General features: G+C 40.8%; 1 protein-coding gene across 1 annotated transcript in view; it reads right to left on the bottom strand.

Moving 5' to 3' along the window:
- LOC123240863 overlaps positions 1-19,431 on the bottom strand; it is a 143,278-nt gene extending 123,847 nt beyond the window's left edge. Inside the window, exons 1-4 of the mRNA XM_044668576.1 lie at positions 19,240-19,431; positions 18,953-19,055; positions 18,266-18,319; positions 8,850-10,147 (exon numbers count right to left, since the gene is read on the bottom strand). Coding sequence (XP_044524511.1) covers positions 8,850-10,147; positions 18,266-18,319; positions 18,953-19,055; positions 19,240-19,431 — 1,647 coding nt within the window. The remainder of the gene's footprint in view (positions 1-8,849; positions 10,148-18,265; positions 18,320-18,952; positions 19,056-19,239) is intronic.
- Between the last annotated feature and the right edge of the window lie 864 nt (positions 19,432-20,295).

The following is a 20,295-nucleotide window of genomic DNA, read 5'->3' as shown; positions in this document are numbered from 1 at the left end:
AACCATAACTGGCCTTGTTCAAATTTCCCTTGGGTGGAAAGAATAAAATCAGCTTTAATATCCTATGTTCTTGGACTCCCAAATTCCATTTTCTGAACATAATCTTTTTATCATTCCACCTTTCCTTATATCCAATATTCCTATCTTTCATCCATACAGTTACTTCTCATCAAGAAAACCTTCTGGAAGGAGTTGGCTCCTCTTTAGCAAAGTCTTCAATGGAAAAAGAAATTCAATGAGTTGGATCTCTGGAGGGAGAACATTCTCTGATCATAAGAGACAGAAAGACAGGAAACCCGGGGCAGCTGGGTGGATGGAGAGCCAGGCCTAGAGACAGGAGGTCCTAGGTTCAAATCTGGCCTCAGACACTTCCCAGCTGTGTGACCCTGGGCAAGTCACTTGATTCCCATTGCCTACCCTTACCACTCTTCTGCCTTGGAGCCAATACACAGTATTGACTCCAAGATGGAAGGTAAGGGTTTAAAAAAAAAAAAAAAAAAAAGACAGGAAACCTCTTCAAAGACCAGGGGTCAGGAAATAAAATGTGGTTGATGGGAAAGAATGAGGAGGCCATTTTGTTAAGAATATAGAGAGAGGGGGCAGCTGGGTAGCTCAGTGGAGTGAGAGTCAGGCCTAGAGACAGGAGGTCCTAGGTTCAAACCTGGCCTCAGCCACTTCCCAGCTGTGTGACCCTGGGCAAGTCACTTGACCCCCATTGCCCACCCTTACCAATCTTCCACCTATGAGACAATACACCGAAGTACAAGGGTTTAAAAAAAAAAAGAATATAGAGAGACACCCTTACCACTCTTCCACCTAGGAGCCAATACAAAGAAGTTAAGGGTTTAAAAAAAAAAAAAGAATATAGAGAGAGCATGGGAGGGGGAGTAATGTGAGTCCCAAAAGTCTTGTAGGAGCCCAAATATTATGGATTCTAATGTCAGATTGAGGAGTATTTTTTTTTCTCCTAAAGGCAATGGAGCCAAAGAACCTTCTTTAAGAGTGACATGGTCAGGAGCTTTATAAATATCCATTAGGAAGCTATATAGAAGAAAAATTTGAGAAGATATGGCCTGGATACAGGGAGATCAATTAAAAGGCTTATTGGAATAGTTCAGGAAAAAAAGGAGGAAGAATTGAACCAGGATGGTTGTGGTTTGAAAAAAGGAGACATGGGAAAGATACTGAGTAGTTAGAATTCACAAAAGATTGGACAAATAAGATGAGTAAAAATAAGAAAATGAAGATGAGACCAAGGTTGGAAATTTAGTAAACTAGAAGGATGTCCTCTATGGAAGCAGAAGGAGCAGGTATAAGGAGAAAAACAATGAGTTTAGCTTTTTGAGAAGCCTACAATATGATGTCCAAAAGGCAGCTGGAAGAGCAACTCAGAAGTGAGACAAGGTTGGATATAGAGATCTGGGAGTCATCAAGATGGAAATGACAGTAGATGATCCTGTGTGAGCCAAGATCACTAAGAGAAAGTATAGAAAAGGAAAAGAGGACAGAACCCTGGAGGAAAATATGCTTAGAGGGGTAAAACAGGGATGAAACTCTAACAAAGATATGGTGGCAAAGAATTATAAATTAAGGGAATGCTCATCAATCAGGGAATGGCTAAACTAGTTGTGGTACATGATTGTGATGGAATACTATTGCACCATAAGAAAAGACATGGGGAGAGGTTTCAGAAAAACATGTCAAGACATATATGAACTGATGCAAAGTGAAGTGAGCAAAATCAGAAGATAACCGTATTCAGTAACAGCAACGTTATAAGGATGACCAAATATAAAAGACTTGACTACTCTGATTTAAGACAATTTCAAAGGATTCATGATGAAAAAATGCTAGCTATCCCCTTCAGGGAGAGAACTAATGAACCATCTGAGTGCAAACTGAAATATAATTTTTCTAGATTTTTTTTTGGGGGGGAGCACTGTTTTGCAATATAGTTGCAGAAATGTTTTGTATGACTTCACGTGTGATTGACATATGGCTTACTTTCTCAGTGGACAGAAGAGATATGAGAGGGAGAATCTTGGCCTCAAAATTTAAATTTTTTGTTATTTAAAAAAAATTATTATTAAAGATTTTTCCATAATTACAAGACTCATTTTCTCTCCCTCCCCTCTTCCATCCACCTTCCCCTGAGCTGACAAGCAATTCCACTGGGTTATACATATGTTATCACTTGATACCTATTTCCATATTATTCATTTCTGTAACAGAGTAATCTTTTAAAACCAAAACCCCAAATCACATGCCCATATAAACAAGTGATAAATCATGTTTTTCTTCTGCATTTCTACTCCCACAGTTCTTTCTCTTGATGTGGATAGAATTCTTTCTCATAAGTGGGACTCAAATTTTAAAAAGAAGGCTAAAAATAAATATATTTTTGAAAGCTAGCAAAGAAAAATGATGTCAGACTAGTAGATGATGATCAAAAAAGAATCAGGTCATAGAAACCCAAATAAGAGTGGGCATCCGGGTTGAGAATGTAGTCAACAGTGTCAAAAACTCAGAGATCCATCAGAACAACGAATGGGGAAAGATGTTTAATTTATCAAAGAGATCATTGATCATCCTTAGAAGGCAATTTCAGCTGAGTGATGGAAATAGAAAACAGATAGTAAGTAATTTAGAAGTGAGAGGGAGGGCCTGCTTCATGGAGTAGGACTAAAATAAGCTCAGGGAGAGAAGGCACCAGAAACAAATGATGAATGTCCCCAGCTCCAACAACAACTGCTAAAGCACCTTATGAGAAGTTTGATACCTCCATTAGAATTAGGATGTCTTGAACTTTAGCCCACAATTAAGATACAAGCAAAGCTGTTCTGGTCTGTGTCCAAATCAAAATGAAAAGAATAAGGAACTGGTGACATGAAGCTGCTGAAACTCAAAAAAAGAACAATCCATCTCTTCAAGAAAAGAGATTCCTCTTAAGATCTGTGCTAGTCTTTAAAAAAAAACCATTGATGAAACTTCAGCTCCTGACACAGGGCAGGACGAGACTTGAACCTGGGACACATACACTACTGACACAAGTCTTAAGTCTAAACTGTTGGTGATTCAATTCCTAAATGCAGAAGATGCCCAGAAACTGAAGGCAAAATTCGAATGCAAGAGACAAAGAGGACTGGGCAGAAATGGCAATGATGACAAAGCTGGTAAAATACTAGAAGAGTTTTTGATAAAAGACAATGGCAAATGGCGAAGAATCTGAAAATCAAGTGATTGATGCCAAAACCAAAACAGCAAGAAACTATACTTGAGCTTTGCACTCTTTCCTTCCTTTTGTTTGTTTTTATCATGTACAAGAGACTACACATAAAGAATCAAATTCCAACAGTCAGATGCCTTTCCCTAGCTTTTGCCTTTTGCATTTTGGAAGGAGACAGCAAACCCATTTCCCCATTCATGAAAATGTACTGCTCTTTTCTTTCCACAGAAGAAACAGTCTGAAAAAAAGTGAGGAGGTAAGAAAGTAGAAGCAATGTGTTTAGACTGTAAGTGATCTGTACACACTTTGTGTGTATGAGTACCATCTGCTCCGTAAGAAGGGAGCTTTTTTTTTTTTTAACCCTTAACTTCTGTGTATTGACTTATAGGTAGAAGAGTGGTAAGGGTAGGCAATGGGGGTCAAGTGACTTGCCCAGGGTCACACAGCTGGGAAGTGTCTGAGGCCGGATTTGAACCTAGGACCTCCCGTCTCTAGGTCTGGCTCTCAATCCACTGAGCTACCCAGCTGCCCCAGAAGGGAGCTTTTTAAGTAATGATTATTTCATTCTTCATACTTGTTTCCTCAGCAACTCCCACAATGTCAGGCACAGAGTAATCAGTTAATAAATCTTGATTTATTTTGTTCCATGGGAAAGGGGTGATAAGGTGATAGCTACAGTGTGTGCTTGCATGAAGTGAGAGAGCTTTAAAAGATGTCGGCTGGTGGTGGCAGGAAAGAAGCAAAAATAAGGAGAGATGGGGCTAAACTTCAAGGAGATGTCTCCATTCACCTGTACCCCAAAAGATTTGTCATTCTCCCCTTTCTTAGGCATTTCTATTAATTAACTTCTCAGGATCATCGTCTCCTTTCTGAACTCTAGATTCAAAGTTCCTCCAATCTTAACCTACCTAGACAGAATACTCAGGAAACCCCCCAAAAGCAGTGATTGGCAGACCTGTTCTTTCCTCTGACCCACCTCCAAATCATGTCTAAACAAATGAAATAGTGAGAAACAAGACAACACAAATAACAAAAGCAACATAAAATGAACCCTGAATAAATGAATATGAGAATGGTGACAGAAGCTAAGGTGGGTAGTACAGAAACACAGGAAGTATGCAGGAGGCTTGGGCCCTGAGAGACAGAGGCAGAGTCCAAAGTCCCAGTGGGAGAGAGATTAGGATCTTGGCACAAAAGCAGACAGTATGACTTTTTAAAGGACCTTCTCCCACTGAGGCAGCTGAGTGCTGCAGTGGATAAAGCGGCAGGCCTGGAGTCAAGAAGACCCATCTTTGTTGGTTTAAATCTGGTCTCAGATACTTCCTAGCTGTGTGATCCTTGATAAGTCACTTCTCCCTGTTTCCCTCAGTTTCTTCATCTGTAAAATGAGCTGGAGAACAAAATGGCAAACCACTCTAGTATCTGTGCCAAGAAAACCCCAAATCATAAGGAATCAGACACAAATGAACAACTACCACTTAAATAGTTTTAGGAAAGAGGCAGGGAGTATTTCTATAGAGCCTGCCACATATAACCACTTTATAAATATTATCTCGATTCTCAAAACAACCCTACGAGGTAGATTCTGTTATGATCTCCATTTTATAGGTGAGGAAACTGAGATTAAAAAAAAAAAGGTTAAGTGACTTTCCCAGAGTCACACATCTAATAAGTGTCTGAAACCAGATCTGAACTCACTTCTTCTTGAGTCCAGCCTATTTTAGGGGTTTTAATGGACAGCCTCGACCTTCAAAAAGGAGAAAAAAATCTCAAATAAAAAGTCAAGGGGCAGCTGGGTAGCTCAGTGGAGTGAGAGTCAGGCCTAGAGACAGGAGGTCCTAGGTTCAAACCCGGCCTCAGCCACTTCCCAGCTGTGTGACCCTGGGCAAGTCACTTGACCCCCATTGCCCACCCTTACCAATCTTCCACCTATGAGACAATACACCGAAGTACAAGGGTTTAAAAAAAAAATAAAAAAAATAAAAAGTCAACAAAAATCCTACCAGAAGAACAAAAGCTATGTACTAGCTCTCTTAGGATATAACTATAGGAGAATGAATAGCAGTTTATTCCAGAATTCACTTCCCTCCTTCATAAGGAATAAATTCTGGATATAAATACTTTCATATATGTAAAGAATGATTCTAGGTCCTTACAATTCACAGTGGTCTCTCCACATATACACATTACAGTGAGTAGGAGCAGCACCAGCAACACCAGGGCTACAGGCAAAGATAAAATGCCCTAAAGAGTCACAGATGCTCATCAAGGTTCAGATATATATAGGCAGGTAGCTCATAGGTCATTATTCACTCATGTACTTAGCTCGTCTCTGTGACAGGGGTGATATGAAGCTCCCCATACCACTACCAATTTAAAGTTCTCTTGGCCACCATCCAGGACTTGACCCTACCTAGAGGCAGGAGGCTTGGCAGGAATGGGTACACAAGAAAAGGGGTAAATGCCAAAACTCTGCCCCTCTGGTAGTTAGCTCCCACACTGGCTGATGGGCTTTGCCCCTGTGATATTACCCATGACATTACTATGCTCTCATTTCATTTGATTTAACCATCACATCACATGACAAGCCCCTGGTTGCATCACCCAAAAACCTGAAATGTCCAGATTGTTATCTACCACCTTCTTCCCCCAGTTAATGACTTTGGGATCCGGACCCTTAAAGCTTAAGTGTCAAGTGAAGGCCAGAGGCCAGACACTGTCTGGAACCCAAACAAATTTGTTTCCATGGTTACTCTTCACAGCCTCTTTATGTCTGGTAGCCTCAAGCTTCATTTTTCACAGAAGACTCCCAAAGTTGGGCTCATCCCAAGTCGCCAGCATCAGCTCATTGAGAGATCTTTCCTGGGCTGCTGCTTATGAAAACACTTGGGAGCACAAAATCTCTAGGCCTGTGCCTGCGGAGAGTTCCATCTGACATGGCTGCCAAGCTGTGTATAAAATCCATGCAGATCTCTCAGAGGAAATGCTTTGCAAATTCCTCCCCCATGTGGATGCAGATCAAGCTAGCAGAAGTCCAAGGAAAAAGATGTTTTCTGAATACCAACAATCCAAGTAGATTAACTATGAAATCTAAGAAGCCTAAGTAGAAGCAAGTAGGGCAGCCCTGGCTCTGGTCATCCTTCACATTATCTTTGATAGGAAACAACTCAATCTGAGAGGGAGGTGACATCAAGGGGATATAACAAGCAATTCCATGGGGGAGGTGGGTGGGCGAATAACAGGTGATGCTATGGTGGGCATGATATGTACAGCTGAGGTGTGGTGGTTGAAGTGATGGCACAATATGGGTTGATGAAATAGAGTTGCTGGGGGTGAGGCAGTAGATAACAATTTGAGCTTTCCAGGTGAAATGATGGGGGCATTCTTGGTGATGTAATAGGGTGCTGGTCATGTGATATGGTGGTTAAGTCAAGTGATATTCAGGGGTGCTGTCTGTCATTGGCTCTCTACTATCTTTAGGATAAAAACATTCCTTGGTTTGACATTAGAATCCATCACAGTCTGGCTCCTACCAATCTTTCCTGACAAATCTCACATTACTCCCTTTTCCATATTATATAATCCTGCCAAAATGGAGTACTTTTTGTTCCTTATCAACTACATTTCATTTCCTGTCTCCAAGCCTTTGCAGAGACTACCCTGTCACCCATGACTAGAATGTTCTCTCTCCAAAGAGTCAACTTATTAAATCCCTTGTTCCACTGAAGACTCAGCTAAAAAGATGTCACCTCTTCAAGAGAACTTTCCTGATGGAAAATAACTGAGGATGAAAGACAGGACTAGGGGTCACCAGACATAAGGAAATGTGGAGTGATTATGACCAGAAAAAGGAATTTTGCTGTCCACAAACACAGAAGTTTAAGACCGATTTCACTCTCTCCAAGCAAAAGCAATAAGAAGAAAATGTCAACTTTTTAAATTAATTTATTAATTTATTAATTATAATAGAAGTGAATGTTTTGAATTCCTTCATTAAATGAAAATAAGTTACACAATGGATCAAGAAATTACAAGAAAAATATTAATGCATACACACATATACCACCAGACTGAATTTTTTTTAACGGATAGTTTTTCTCTTCATTATGAAGCCCCTGATGTTGGGTAAAGTTTGTACAACCAGGTGCCAATGACAACAAATAATGAATCCCATGAAGTAGCCTCATGATTTGAATATGCACTTCCTATGTCCACTGGAATCAACCACATTTTACATAATTAGGACTTCAACGAGTATTAATCTGAATACATGCAAGAACTTCACAAGATTCATCAATTGCACAAACTGCTATCTAGCTATATTGTGTGAGAAAGCTTTCAAAAATGTATTATAGCTGTAAATTTACTCCAGTAGGAATCCTTTGATTCTTTTTCTTCCCTCTTCTGACAATCAGCATCAGAACTCATCCTGCAGTTCCTGGAGGACCACAGTGGGAAGTGATGTCCACTAGAAGTAAGTCTTCCCCTCCTCCACCCAAAACCCTCCTCAAACTTTTCTGCTGATGCTCCTTCACCCATCCCTGGCAGATTCTGAACCTCTACCTCCAACCACTCACTCCAGAGAAAACCCAGACTATCCTCTCTGCTCTGACCCTTAGATTCACTTTCCCATTTCTAATGGTGGCAGGCAGCCTATATTAGGCAGACATTGAAGTACCTGCTAAGGCCTATTGGGCCTTGTCACTATCCCTATAGCTGGACCTATAGGATCTCCGGGCCTTTCCAACTTCCCTGCAGCTTAATTCTACTATATAAGTTGTCTTCCTCCGTTAGAATAAAAAAGCTCCATGAGATGGGACATCTCTTGTTGTCTGATTGGTATACCTAGTACTTAGTCCAAGGGCTGGGCACCTAGTAAACTTTTTTTTTTTTTAACCCTTAACTTCTGTGTATTGGCTCTTAGGTGGAAGAGTGGTAAGGGTGGGCAATGGGGGTCAAGTGACTTGCCCAGGGTCACACAGCTGGGAAGTGGCTGAGGCCAGATTTGAACCTAGGACCTCCCGTCTCTCGGCCTGACTCTCCATCCACTGAGCTACCCAGCTGCCCTCTCCTAGTAAACTTTTAAAAGAAGCTTTTTCATTCATTTCCATCTCAAGTTTCATACTGTTTGAGTGGATACTGAAAATTTTGCTACCCACTTTAAAATTTAAGTCTTCTCTACACCGAGTCAGCTGATGTTGATTAGAGTATGAAGAGTTACTGAAATCTTTCTCAAATTAAAATAAAGGTATTTTCTACTATGAACCCTCTGAAAGTGAGGGTTCACCATATTCATTACATTTATAAAGTTTCTCCCTAAATTCTATAACGTACATAGAGCTGAACTCTAAATATTTTCATAATGGTGATATCTACACAGTATAAGTTCTCTAATATATAATAAGGCTTAAAATTGTGAATGAATGTTTTCTGACATTCATTACATTTATCTGTCCTCTCCAGTATGTATCCTCTAATGTACAACCAAGGGGGAGCCTTTCAAGTGAATGCTTCCCCACATTAATTATATTTGTAAAGCAGGAGCACTCTGCTGTTGAACCTGGCTGGAGTTTTTGGTGAAGGCATTCCCCCATCTTTTATAAGTCTTCTCTCCAATATGTACCTTTTGATGTCTGATCAGGAGACCCTTTCTACTGAAGCCATTCCCACATTCATCACATTTATAAGGTTTCTCTGCAGTATGAGTTCTCTGGTGCTTAACAAGGGTTGATCTTTGAGTGAAAGCACTCCCACACTCATCACATTTATGGGGCTTCTCTCCCGTATGGATCCTCTGATGGAGGATCAAGTGGGACTTTTGATTGAAGGCTTTCCCACACTCATCACATTTATAAGGCTTCTCTCCAGTATGGATTCGCTGGTGCTTCACAAGGATTGAGGTGTCACTGAAGGCTTTCCCACATTCCTTACATCCATAAGGCTTCTCTCCAGTGTGCATCCTTTGGTGTAGGATCAGGTTGAACTTTCGAGTGAAGGCTTTCCTACAGTCACTACATTCATAAGGCTTCTCTCCCGCATGAATTCTCCAATGCTTAGCAAGGGCAGAGCTCTCCGTGAAGGCTTTCCCACATTCATTACATGAATAAGGCTTCTCTCCAGTATGTATACTCTGATGTAATGCTAGGTGGGACTTCTGTGTGAATGCTTTCCGGCATTCCTTACAGATATAAGGCTTTTCTCCAGTATGAATCCTCTGGTGCTTCACAAGGGAAGAGCTCTCAATGAAGCCTTTCCCACAATCCTTGCATATATGTGGCTTCTCTCCAGTATGAATTCTCTGATGCTTAACAAAGTCTGCACTTTCAACAAATGCTTTTCCACATTCTTGACATTTGTAAGGCTTCTGTCCCGTATGAGTCCTCTTGTGCCTATGAAATTCTGAGTTGGAAATGAAGGCTCTCTCACATTCATTACATTTGTAAGGAGTCTCTCCAGTATGAATCCTCTGGTGCTTAACAAGGTCTGAGACCTGTCTGAAGGATTTCCTACATTGATCACATGTATATGGTTTCTCTCCAGTATGAATCTTCTGGTGTCGAGTAAGTCCTGAATTTTTAGTGAATGCTTGCCCACAGTGCTGACATTTATAAGGTCTCACATCAGTCTGGATTTGTTCATCTTCAGGAAGGTTTGGGCATTGCCTGAAGGTCTGCCCACATTCACTATTTTTATAACTTTCTGCTCCAATTTGAAACTCCTGAGGTCTACTTAGTTGTCTTGCCTCACTCTCTTCCTTTACTTGCCGCCTCTCTTTCTGGCTCTCACTATCTATAAATGCCCCCAAAGTGGAGCAGCAATAGTCAGCCCCTCCAGGTCTTTCAACTTTCACCCCCAGGGATGATTCTTCTGGAATATTCTCTTTTGGAGTTGACTTTGGGATCTCAGGCCTAGGTTCCAAGTCTGAAAGACATTAATATAAAGTGTGAATGTTCCCAGTTCTCTGAGCTTTGAGAAAAGACACTGGGAATAAAGAAATGAAGCTGAAAAGGCTACTGAGAGGAAGGAAGCACACTGTGAAACAATATTAAAAATCTCCTTTTTAGTTTTTCTAAAAATATGATTTCTTAATATTTCCTCTGGTCTAAAAATCCTTTCTAGATTTTTCCATTTCAAAGTGAGTGGAAGGCCAAGAACAAAAGACTTTTCTTAGGAAAATGGAATTAAATTGGAAAGCAAACTCTGAACATAAGAATCTCTTGCCATGTTAAAAATTATTGCCTTAATGCCCTAGAGTTTGATAAACTGGAACACATGAATTACTTGCAATGACCATGTTCCACAATACATTCTAAATTGATATATGACCTTAATTATAAAAATCACTCCACAAAAAAATTAAGAGAAGCAGACTGTGTACTTTTCACAGCTACAAAGGAAGATATATAAGTAATCAAAAGATAAAAATAAGTCTCAAGAGAACTGCAAATTAAAGACTATATTTAAAAATGCTCTAAATAACTAATAACAAGTGAAATGCAAGTCAAAACAAATTGACAAAGATTATGAATAATCAGTGGTTTAAAGTGTTGTGGGAAGGTGGATACACATATGCATCATTCCATGTCTTCCAAGCAAAGGCTCTGAAACTTAAAAATTCTGTTCATCTACATCAGTGGTTCCCAAACTTTTTTGGCCTACCGCCCCCTTTCCAGAAAAAATATTACTTAGCCCCCTGGAAATTAATTTGTTTTGTTTTGTTTTGTTTTTGTTTTTGTTTTTTAAACCCTTAACTTCTGTGTATTGGCTCCTTGGTGGAAGAGTGGTAAGGGTGGGCCATGGGGGTCAAGTGACTTGCCCAGGGTCACACAGCTAGGAAGTGTCTGAGGCCGGATTTGAAACTAGGACCTCCCATCTCTAGGCCTGACTCTCAATCCACTGAGCTACCCGGCTACCCCTTGTTTTTTATTTTAATAGCAATTAATAGGAAAGATAAATGCACCTGTGGCCATCATCGTCCTCCTGGATCACTGCAGCACCCACCAGGGGGCGGTAGCGCCCACTTTGGGAATCACTGATCTACACTGTGCCCTGCAATCTCTACACCGTGCCCTGCAAACCCTTGCCCAAGCACCATTTATACTCTCCTCCTATTCTTTGCTGAACCAGTTCAACTCTAAATTCTCTTCTTCTCCCAAGTTACTGATCCCCTTATTTTGTTATCCAACTTGCCCTGCCAAGCCTCATCCTTGGATCACTCTCACCAACTGCTGCCTTCACTCAAACACATGCACTGGTGAATGAAGCTTTTAAAAAAAACAACAATATACACATAACCATTCTGACTGGGTTCACCCCAAATTTGTCATTTAACTGGACCCTCACCAATTCTACTACATATAGCTCCCTTATCAACTCTCCCTACCATCACTCCCAGACCAGTTCATCCATCCTCAAACAGATCCTTTCATCCATCTGAGAACTTCTCAAGGCTCACTTTCCTCGCCCTCTCAGTTGAAAATCTGCTTCATATTTTAGTGAAAAAATTGAGTCCATTCACTGTGAGCGCCCTCTTCTCTCTTCTTCCTCCTCATCTCACATCACCCATATTTTTTTCTCCCATTCTCCCTTTCTTAACTTCTCCTAGTCAAGGCAAAGCCCTCTATGTGTACATGTGATCCTATTCCATTCCTTTCAGCAGACTGACTTTCCTATCATTCTCACTCTCACTAATCTTCAGTCCCTCCCAGTCTACTAGTTGCTTCCATGCTACTTACAGACATACCTTGTCATCCTATCTTCAAAGCCCTTATGTGATCCATCTATCCTTTATCTCTTCTCTCTTCTCCTTGAGAAAGCCATCTAACACAAGAGCCTCCATTCCCTCTCCTCTCATTCTCTTAACTCCTTACCTCATTATTCAACTGAAACCTCTCTTCACTGTCAGATCTAATGGCTTTTTCTCATTCTTCATCACCTTTTTGCAGCCTTTGACACTGTCAGTCATTCTTTTCTCACTCCGTTTTTAATATTACTCTTTCCTGGTTCTCTTATTACATGCTTACTGTTGTATCCCACAGAGCTCTGCCTTGGGTCTGCTTCTCTTCTTCCTCTATACCAGTGATTCCCAAAGTGGGTGCTGCAGCAATCAAGGGAGGCAGTGATGGCCACACTTTTTTTGTATTACATTCTATTCTGAGTTCAATAAATAGTTTCATAATTTCCAGGGGGCTAAGTAATATTTTTTTCTGGAAAGGGGGCGGTAGGCCAAAAAAGTTTGGGAACTACTGCTCTATACTATTTCACTTGGTGATCTCATCAGTTCCCTTGACTAATTTATCATCTCTCTGGGGCAGTATTCAAGGAAAGATATTGCATAAGGCAAGGAGTTAAGTGACTTGCCCAGGGTCACACAGCTAACTAGTGTGACTTCAGGCCCCAAGCTCTGTCCACAAGCATCCCTTGTCCAACTCTTGGTGAAGGAGAGGGGGATAGAAAAGTGAGATATCATGGTGATATAACAGAAGACTTCAATAAATATATTTCTAGGAAGAAAATTTAACTTAAAAATAAATTCATGCCTATCCAATTTTTATAAAACCAGAAGAATTCCTTAAGATGAAAACAATTTCCTTATCGTGTTATTTTCTTAAATCTTTACCTGCTGTCTGAGAACTGATACTAAGTAGAAGAGTGGTAAGGGCTAGGCAACTGGGATTGAGTGACTTGCCCAGGATCACACAGCTAGGAATTATCTAAAGCCATATTTGAACCCAGGACCTCCCATCTCCAAGACTGGCTCTCTAGCCCCGAGTCAACTAGCTACCCCTCCTTACACTGGTTTTAGGACTAGGCTCTGTATCTAACCTGGAACGACAAGCCTAGTATTTGATCTCAAGTTTAATTCTTCCCATTTGAATTGGATGTTCAGTGGTTCTCCTTCCTGAGACTTCCAATTACTTAAAAATAAAGTTGGTGCTAGAATCCTTGTTTATTGAAAGCTTGTTTAGTGTCTATAAATCTATTTTCTGCTTTGAATAAAAAGGCCTAAGAAATAAGATCATAAAATCAGTAGAACTTCAAACAGTAAAGGGGTGTGTGACCTCAAGATCACAAGGCCACAGCCACCACCACCTCCCCAGCAAAGTTTTTAACCTTTTGTTCGAAATCTCTTCCTGGTCATTTCAAAGTAACGAACCAAAACTGGTCAACAGACCTTCCCGGCGAAGTAACGCTTATTCCAAGATCAGCAGTCTTGGGGATGGAAAACAAGCTTCAAGATGGCCCCTGTACCCAGAAAAGACCAGATTCTCTGTGACAGGAGTAAAGCTAGAAGCAGGCTCCTGTTGGTCAGTCGGCTCTGAAAACAGATCTTCCATTATGTGACTGAGGTTAGTACTGAATGCCCCATACAGGAAACATTGGAGGAACAGAATGTATGAAAACAGCTCTATTTCTGGAAAAGCCAGAGTTTGTCTCTCACTCACTAGACAAATAAAACGTGCAAATTCTTGGACAAAATTATTTAGCTAAAATTTCTTAAAATGGACCTTTCTATCAAAATCCTAAGAATACTCAATGCCTTTTTGTTTCTGAATGGATTTTCTAACAATGAAAACATATTTTGTTTGGTTTTTTCAGGTCTGAGCTTATTTGTTCAGTAAAAATGTGCCCAGTCCCTAAAAGAATGGATGCCATTTAAAAGGGTCTTACCAGAGACTCTTAAGAGCTAAGACAGAGAAAGTTTTTCTGCAGCTCCACCCTAGCTGGTGCCTAATGGCTGCCTGGTGGGTATTCTCAAAAGAGTCTTTCTCTCCACTTTGGAAAGGGAGGCTTGTTTAAATGGCTTTCAGTTGCTTCAAAAAAAAAAAAAAAAGCAAATAAAATACTTTCAGTGGGGGAAAAAAGTTTGCTTTTCCCCAAAACTGTGAGCTTCTTCCAGATTTGGCAGAATTTCATGGCCAAGTAAATCAGAGGCAAAGTGACCTAAAAGGAATTAGAACAGACCAGGCATTTGCAAATTAAGAAACTCAAATGGAAATGTTTTATTTGGCAAAATGAGAAACTGTCAATAAAACTAGAATTTTCAGCTCTAATCCCCTAGCAGCAAAGCTTTACAATGATTTTGTGATGAATTTTTAAAAAAAAAAGTGCTAATTAGCAATAAGGAACCAATGGAGAAAAAGGAAACTAGATCAGAAAGTACTTTGAAAACAGAAGAATGAGTTTAAGAAATGAAGAGTATGCCAAAGAAAGTGAAACAGAATTACCATAAAAAGAAACAACTGATTTACAAAAATTAGTCTGGTCAACTAGTTGCTAAAAAAATAAAAGAAAAAAGTTTTTTAAAAAAGAGTTTATACTGATACAATGTAGAGTTGGAGACCAATGAAATGGACAGTAAGAAATGACTAAAGATGCTTCCGAAAGTAAAAAATTCTAAAAATTGCAACTATGCCCATAGTGCTATTAAATTATTTAGAGTAATCCAGATAGGTGGCTTACATCTCTGATTCCCCAGGTGTAAGTAAGTAACAGAACTCAAAGAGCCACAATACAAGGTGATTTGTGCTGGAGACCAGAATCTCCAGCACCATCATGGGTAGCATTTAGATAGCATCTACTATGTGCCAGGCACTGTGCAAAGGGCTTAACTAATATTATTTCATTTGATCCTCATAGCAAGTCTGTAGGGTTGCTGCTGTTATTATCCTCATTTTACAGATGAGGAAACTGAGGCAAAGAGAAGTTAAGTGACCAGCAAATAAGTGTTGGGGGCTGGATTTGGTCATGTCATGTCACTCGCCCCTCAAATCCATTACTGGTATTGATAAAACCAGCAAAAACCAAGTTGAGGGGGCAGCTGGGTAGTTCAGTGGAGTGAGAGTCAGGCCTAGAGACAGGAGGTCCTAGGTTCAAACCCGGCCTCAGCCACTTCCCAGCTGTGTGACCCTGGGCAAGTCACTTGACCCCCATTGCCCACCTTTACCACTCTTCCACCTATAAGACAATACCAAAAATTAAGGGTTAAAAAAAAAAAAAACCAAGTTGAGGGCAATTTTTAGGACTTCATTGATATAAGGATAAGATAGTGAAGCTCTGTAGAGCTGGGAACTTCACTTGAGGAAATTCCTCAGGGAGGTGGAGTTGGTTTTCAAATTTCTAATGATTTCCAAGCTTAGCTTCAGATACTAATATTGTGAACTGAAAAAATCCCTGGAATCACATAGCAATTAAGAGTTGTACAGTATATTTCCAAATCACAATGCCATAAATTCATAACAGTAACATATGGCAATCTCAAGCACTTAAAAAACATAAAATACAAAACAAAATTTGTTATCATTCTAAGACCATTAATCCAGATAAATGCTTTTTCAAATCACCAACATGCAAAACCATTCTTGGTAAATGAGAGAAAAAATATTTCACAGAAATAGTTGATTTTTGGAATGATCTTGATAAATTGGCTTCAAGAGATTTTCTAATACAGTGGTTCTAAAACTTTTTGATCTCGAGACCCCTTTACACTCCTAAAACTATTGAGGTTCCCAAAGAGCTTTTGTTAATATGAATTCTGCATTGACATTTACCATTACAAATTAAAACTGATAAATTTTAAAATATTTACTATCTAACCAGGATATGTTAACATAAAGAATATATATTTTTGAAAAGAATCCCATTTTTTAAAACAAAAAACACAGTGAGAACAGTAGCATTGTTTTGCATATTTTTGCATAGCTCTTTAATGGCTGGCTTAACAGAAGACAGTTGGATTTTCCTATCTGTTTTTGCATTCAATTTAGTGTAATATGTGGTTCTGGTTAATGTATAATGAAGAAAACCGAGTCTCACACAGATATGTGGTTGAAAAAAGGAGTATCTTAATAGGCAAATAACATTGTAGCATTATGAAAATAGTTTTGACTTCAAGGACCTCTTGTAAATGTCTCAGAGAACCCCGAGATATCGTTGGACCATTGTGAGAAAGCACTGTTCTAGAGAATTATTAGATCTGACATATATATTATTAGGTTTTGTGATAAGAACAAGACTACTTTTTTTAAAAGCCAAAAAAGCACCATTACCACCCAGGATTCCTTGACAAGTGCAGAAAGTCAACTTGAACAAATCCAGTAAAATCTCTAGCTTTATGGCTTGTAAGTTGTTTGCCAATTGACTCCCCCATTTGATTGTAAACTGCAGGGACTTTCTTTTGCTTTTCTTTGTATATCCAGCATTTAGCAGAGTCCTTGGCACACAGTAGGTACTATAATCCATATGTTTAAAAGTTTCTTTTTATGGCATAGATATTATTTATGTCTGAACGATTATAATGGAATCTGAAAAATAACTGAAGAAATTAGGCATTGGATCATATACATCAGTTTCTCATTAAATCCTCTGAGTGAGATTTTCACTATGTCTGTTTACAAATCATCCAAAGCCTCAAATTAAAGGGGCTTGGCAGGATAGTCCTGAGTTGGCCCAAGTTCTGAATTCTAGGGAATGATCTGAGACCTGTACTAAAATCAGTGACCCAGAAAAATCTCTCATCTCTGTTCTCCAGCTTGGATCTCTGCTTTGGCAGCACTCTACTTCTCATTCACAGTCCACTCTATGAATTATCACACAGGCCATCTATCCTGTGGCCACCCTGTATTGTTCAGGGCATTTTGTCTTCTACATTTAATTGCTTGGCCTACCTGTGACCATGTACTAAAATGGAAACCTCCTCTTTCCCTGCATAGGTAAAATAGTAAGTTATGTTCAGAACCCCTTTTCAGGGGTTAGGGCCCAGTATTTTCACTTGGAACAAGGGAACTAGTTCTGAGGCAGGAAAGTTCTCCTTCCTTCATCTCACCAGTTGATAGCACTCTAAAAAGCTGCCAGTCCCAGAGACTCCAAAATCCATGTGTTCCTCACCTGTGTCCCCACATAGTGTCAGGAGGCAGTTTGCAAAGGCAGTTAGACGGGGAAATGAATTAGAATGTCATGTCTGGAATCAGAAGTCCTGAGTTCAAATCCACTTCAGACACTAGTTATATGATCCTGGACTAGTCACTTAACCTTGTAAAGACCTTAGAAGAGTGTCTAGCACTTAATGAATATTTATCTCCTTCCTTCCTTCTTAAGGTCTGGTTTTCAGTTCTCTTGAGGAAATGACTCTTCCTCCCCAGTTGGGTCTGCCTGTGGCTAGGATGGCTCAGTGATTTTCCTTAGACTTTCCATCTTTCTTCCATACTGTACATCTCCCACTGGAAGAGTCTGCTCAGGGAACACTTGGGCAAGAATAACTCCTCACACCAGCCTTCCTGAAACCAGGGCCACCTCTGCCTCCTCCAGTATTCCCATTCAGGCTGAAAAGTATCCCAACAGGGCAAGGACAGCATGAAGAAATGAGTCATCACTAGGCTCTATTTACTGAAAAAAGGTTCCAGGGTACCAGTTGGATGCCAACCTGAGCAAGGGGCAGAGCCTGAACCAAGGATCAGAAGGATGGTTATTCTCCCTCATGGACACTAGGGCACTATTAGTACATACCTGCTTACATTTGGAATAAGAAGACGTGGGAATGAATTCTTAACCTCCGTCTCCTCATTTGTAAAAATAATGGGGTGACTACAGAACCTCACTAGTCCCTCCTTACTATAAATCTGTAATAGTGTGAAGAGAGGGAGGGTGAAGGTAAGAGCTCTCAAAGGCTTGGAGAAGATGGCAGTGGATGAAGAGGAAGCAAGATCCAGGAGCACTTTGATGGTGAAGGAAAGCATAGCCCTCTGCAGAGATCAAAGAGGCCTGATCTGGCTCCCCAGTCCCTTCCTAGGTAAAAAAGGAAGAGTTGGAAGGATGGGAACAAGGGGAAGGTGATAGATATGTGTTAGGGACTGTGCTGGGTGATAGAGACACCAAGACTGAAAGGAGTCCTGCCTTAAGGAAGCTCACGCGCAATGGGAGAGACAATGGGAATGCTGCACACACACACATTGGGGAGTCCCAAAAGGCCACAGAGAGAAGGTGACAACAGAGCTGAGGCTCCTGAGGCAGAAGGGAAAAAGGCATGCAGGGCTGTCTCACATGTGAAGACCAGCAGGAGGTTAGTCTGGCTGGGCCACAGGCTGGAGACGTAAGCTGAGAACAGGATGCAAAAACAGGGATCACAGAATCAAGTGTAGAGGAACTAGGAGCTCAGGGAAGAGGTGATGAGAGTCTGAAACAAGTGATGTTAAGCCCCTCCCCCCAAGACATGATTTGACTACAGATTGGCTATATGGAGTGAATGGCACAGAACAGTTGAATAAGATCCCTAGCTTAGAACCCGGAGTGACTGGGAAGATTGCAGTGTCCACTACAGACATAGAAGTTCCAAGGAAGAGAAGATTTAGGGGAAAGACACCAAGCTCTGCTCCAGCCAGGCTGAATATGAGATGCTGACTGGCCATAGAATTTGAAATGTTTAATGCACTGGAGTGCAGGAGATTAGGATTTGTTTTTTCTGTCTCCACAGTATCTCCCCTATATGTCACCTTCCCTCCACTCACAGCAGCCACCAATCTAGTTTAAGCCTCATTATCTCACCCCAGTCTAAAAAGTCACATTGCCACTTCATCCGCTCTGGTTACCCCCTATTACCACCAGGGTCAAATAGAAAGCTAAGAATACCAGCAAAACAAAACAATTCAACTGAGCTGCCAGCATGCACCAGGAGATCAGTATCTCACAATAAGGAAAAAACTAGGCAAAGAGATATATAAAAGCTCCCACAGGACATGACAGCATATGACACAGCATAAGCATATACAGAGTCCACAAGCATTCCTAGTTCACTGCCATGGGTATTCCCTTCATCAACACAATTGAGGCTCCTCTGTAACAAGGCAGACAGTCTTCATAAGAACTGTTGTGGCTAAAAACTTCACCCTCTATGTATGGTTCCCCCATGAGGGAACCCTTTACACATGGCTAGATCAGTCTGCAGATCCCAAATATACAGGCCATGACTCAAAGTCTTTCTGTCTTGATAGGACCTATTAGTGGAGAAGTGAAGTTACCTGCTCAGATCTCACAGAGAATTCACCCTTCAGAAGACTTGACTCTGCCTCAATCTCCAATCCAGTCTCAGGTCTCCCTTGAAGTTTCTGGCCCACCATTTTTCCCCTTTCACTTCCAGGCGGCGCACACTGGTGATCCTTGAGGCTTGAGATGCTGTCCTCATTCATTTCAATCCCTTGAAATCTCTGCATGATTCTGCTGACAACCCCGCTTCTAGGGGAGGCCTTTCCCAACTCCCCTATCACCCCTTTCCCACAAAGACTGCTTGATCACCTTCCATCTAATATGTCACATGCACCTTGTATGCACCAAGTTATTTTCCCTCAAACCCCATTAGAATGGCAGTTCCTTGAGGGCAGAAGGCCATTTCTGCTTTTCTATGTATTCCCAGTGCCTGGACAATAGTAAATGCTTAGTAAGCCCAAAGACTGACAGAATGCTGATCAGAATCAGGAATACCACCACCGGGAAAAAAAAAGATGAAGGGGCTACAACAGAAGGGGACTCCTGATGACTGAGTCCAGCCACAGAGAAGAAAGAAGGCAATTTGGGGGAGAACCCAATTGGCTCCATTTGGTCCTCTCTTTGCTGCTGTTTTGATTTTCTTGTTTTCCCAAGTGAGGCCTCTTTGGCTTGCACTAAATGCCTCCTTTGGTGCCTTCCTTCCCATTATTATAGAAGGAGAGTCAGATCTCTGAATAGCTCCAGGCTCCAGGAGCTGATCACCTTCTCTTTACCTTATGTAATGGGGCAGAGGGAAAAACTTAACAAACCTGGATTACATGATAAGAGTTTCCTTTGGTCCAGTGTAAATGGCTACACTAAAGGACATTCTTTTTTGTTTTGTTTTGTTTTGTTTTTTTACCCTTGTACTTCGGTGTATTGTCTCATAGGTGGAAGATTGGTAAGGGTGGGCAATGGGGGTCAAGTGACCTGCCCAGGGTCACACAGCTGGGAAGTGGCTGAGGCCAGGTTTGAACCTAGGACCTCCTGTCTCTAGGCCTGACTCTCCCTCCACTGAGCTACCCAGCTGCCCCCAAGGACATTCTTTTTTA

Source organism: Gracilinanus agilis, chromosome 3 (genome assembly GCF_016433145.1).
Source record: "Gracilinanus agilis isolate LMUSP501 chromosome 3, AgileGrace, whole genome shotgun sequence".
Classification (NCBI taxonomy): Eukaryota; Metazoa; Chordata; class Mammalia; order Didelphimorphia; family Didelphidae; genus Gracilinanus; species Gracilinanus agilis.
This window is presented reverse-complemented; position numbering and strand designations above follow the sequence as displayed.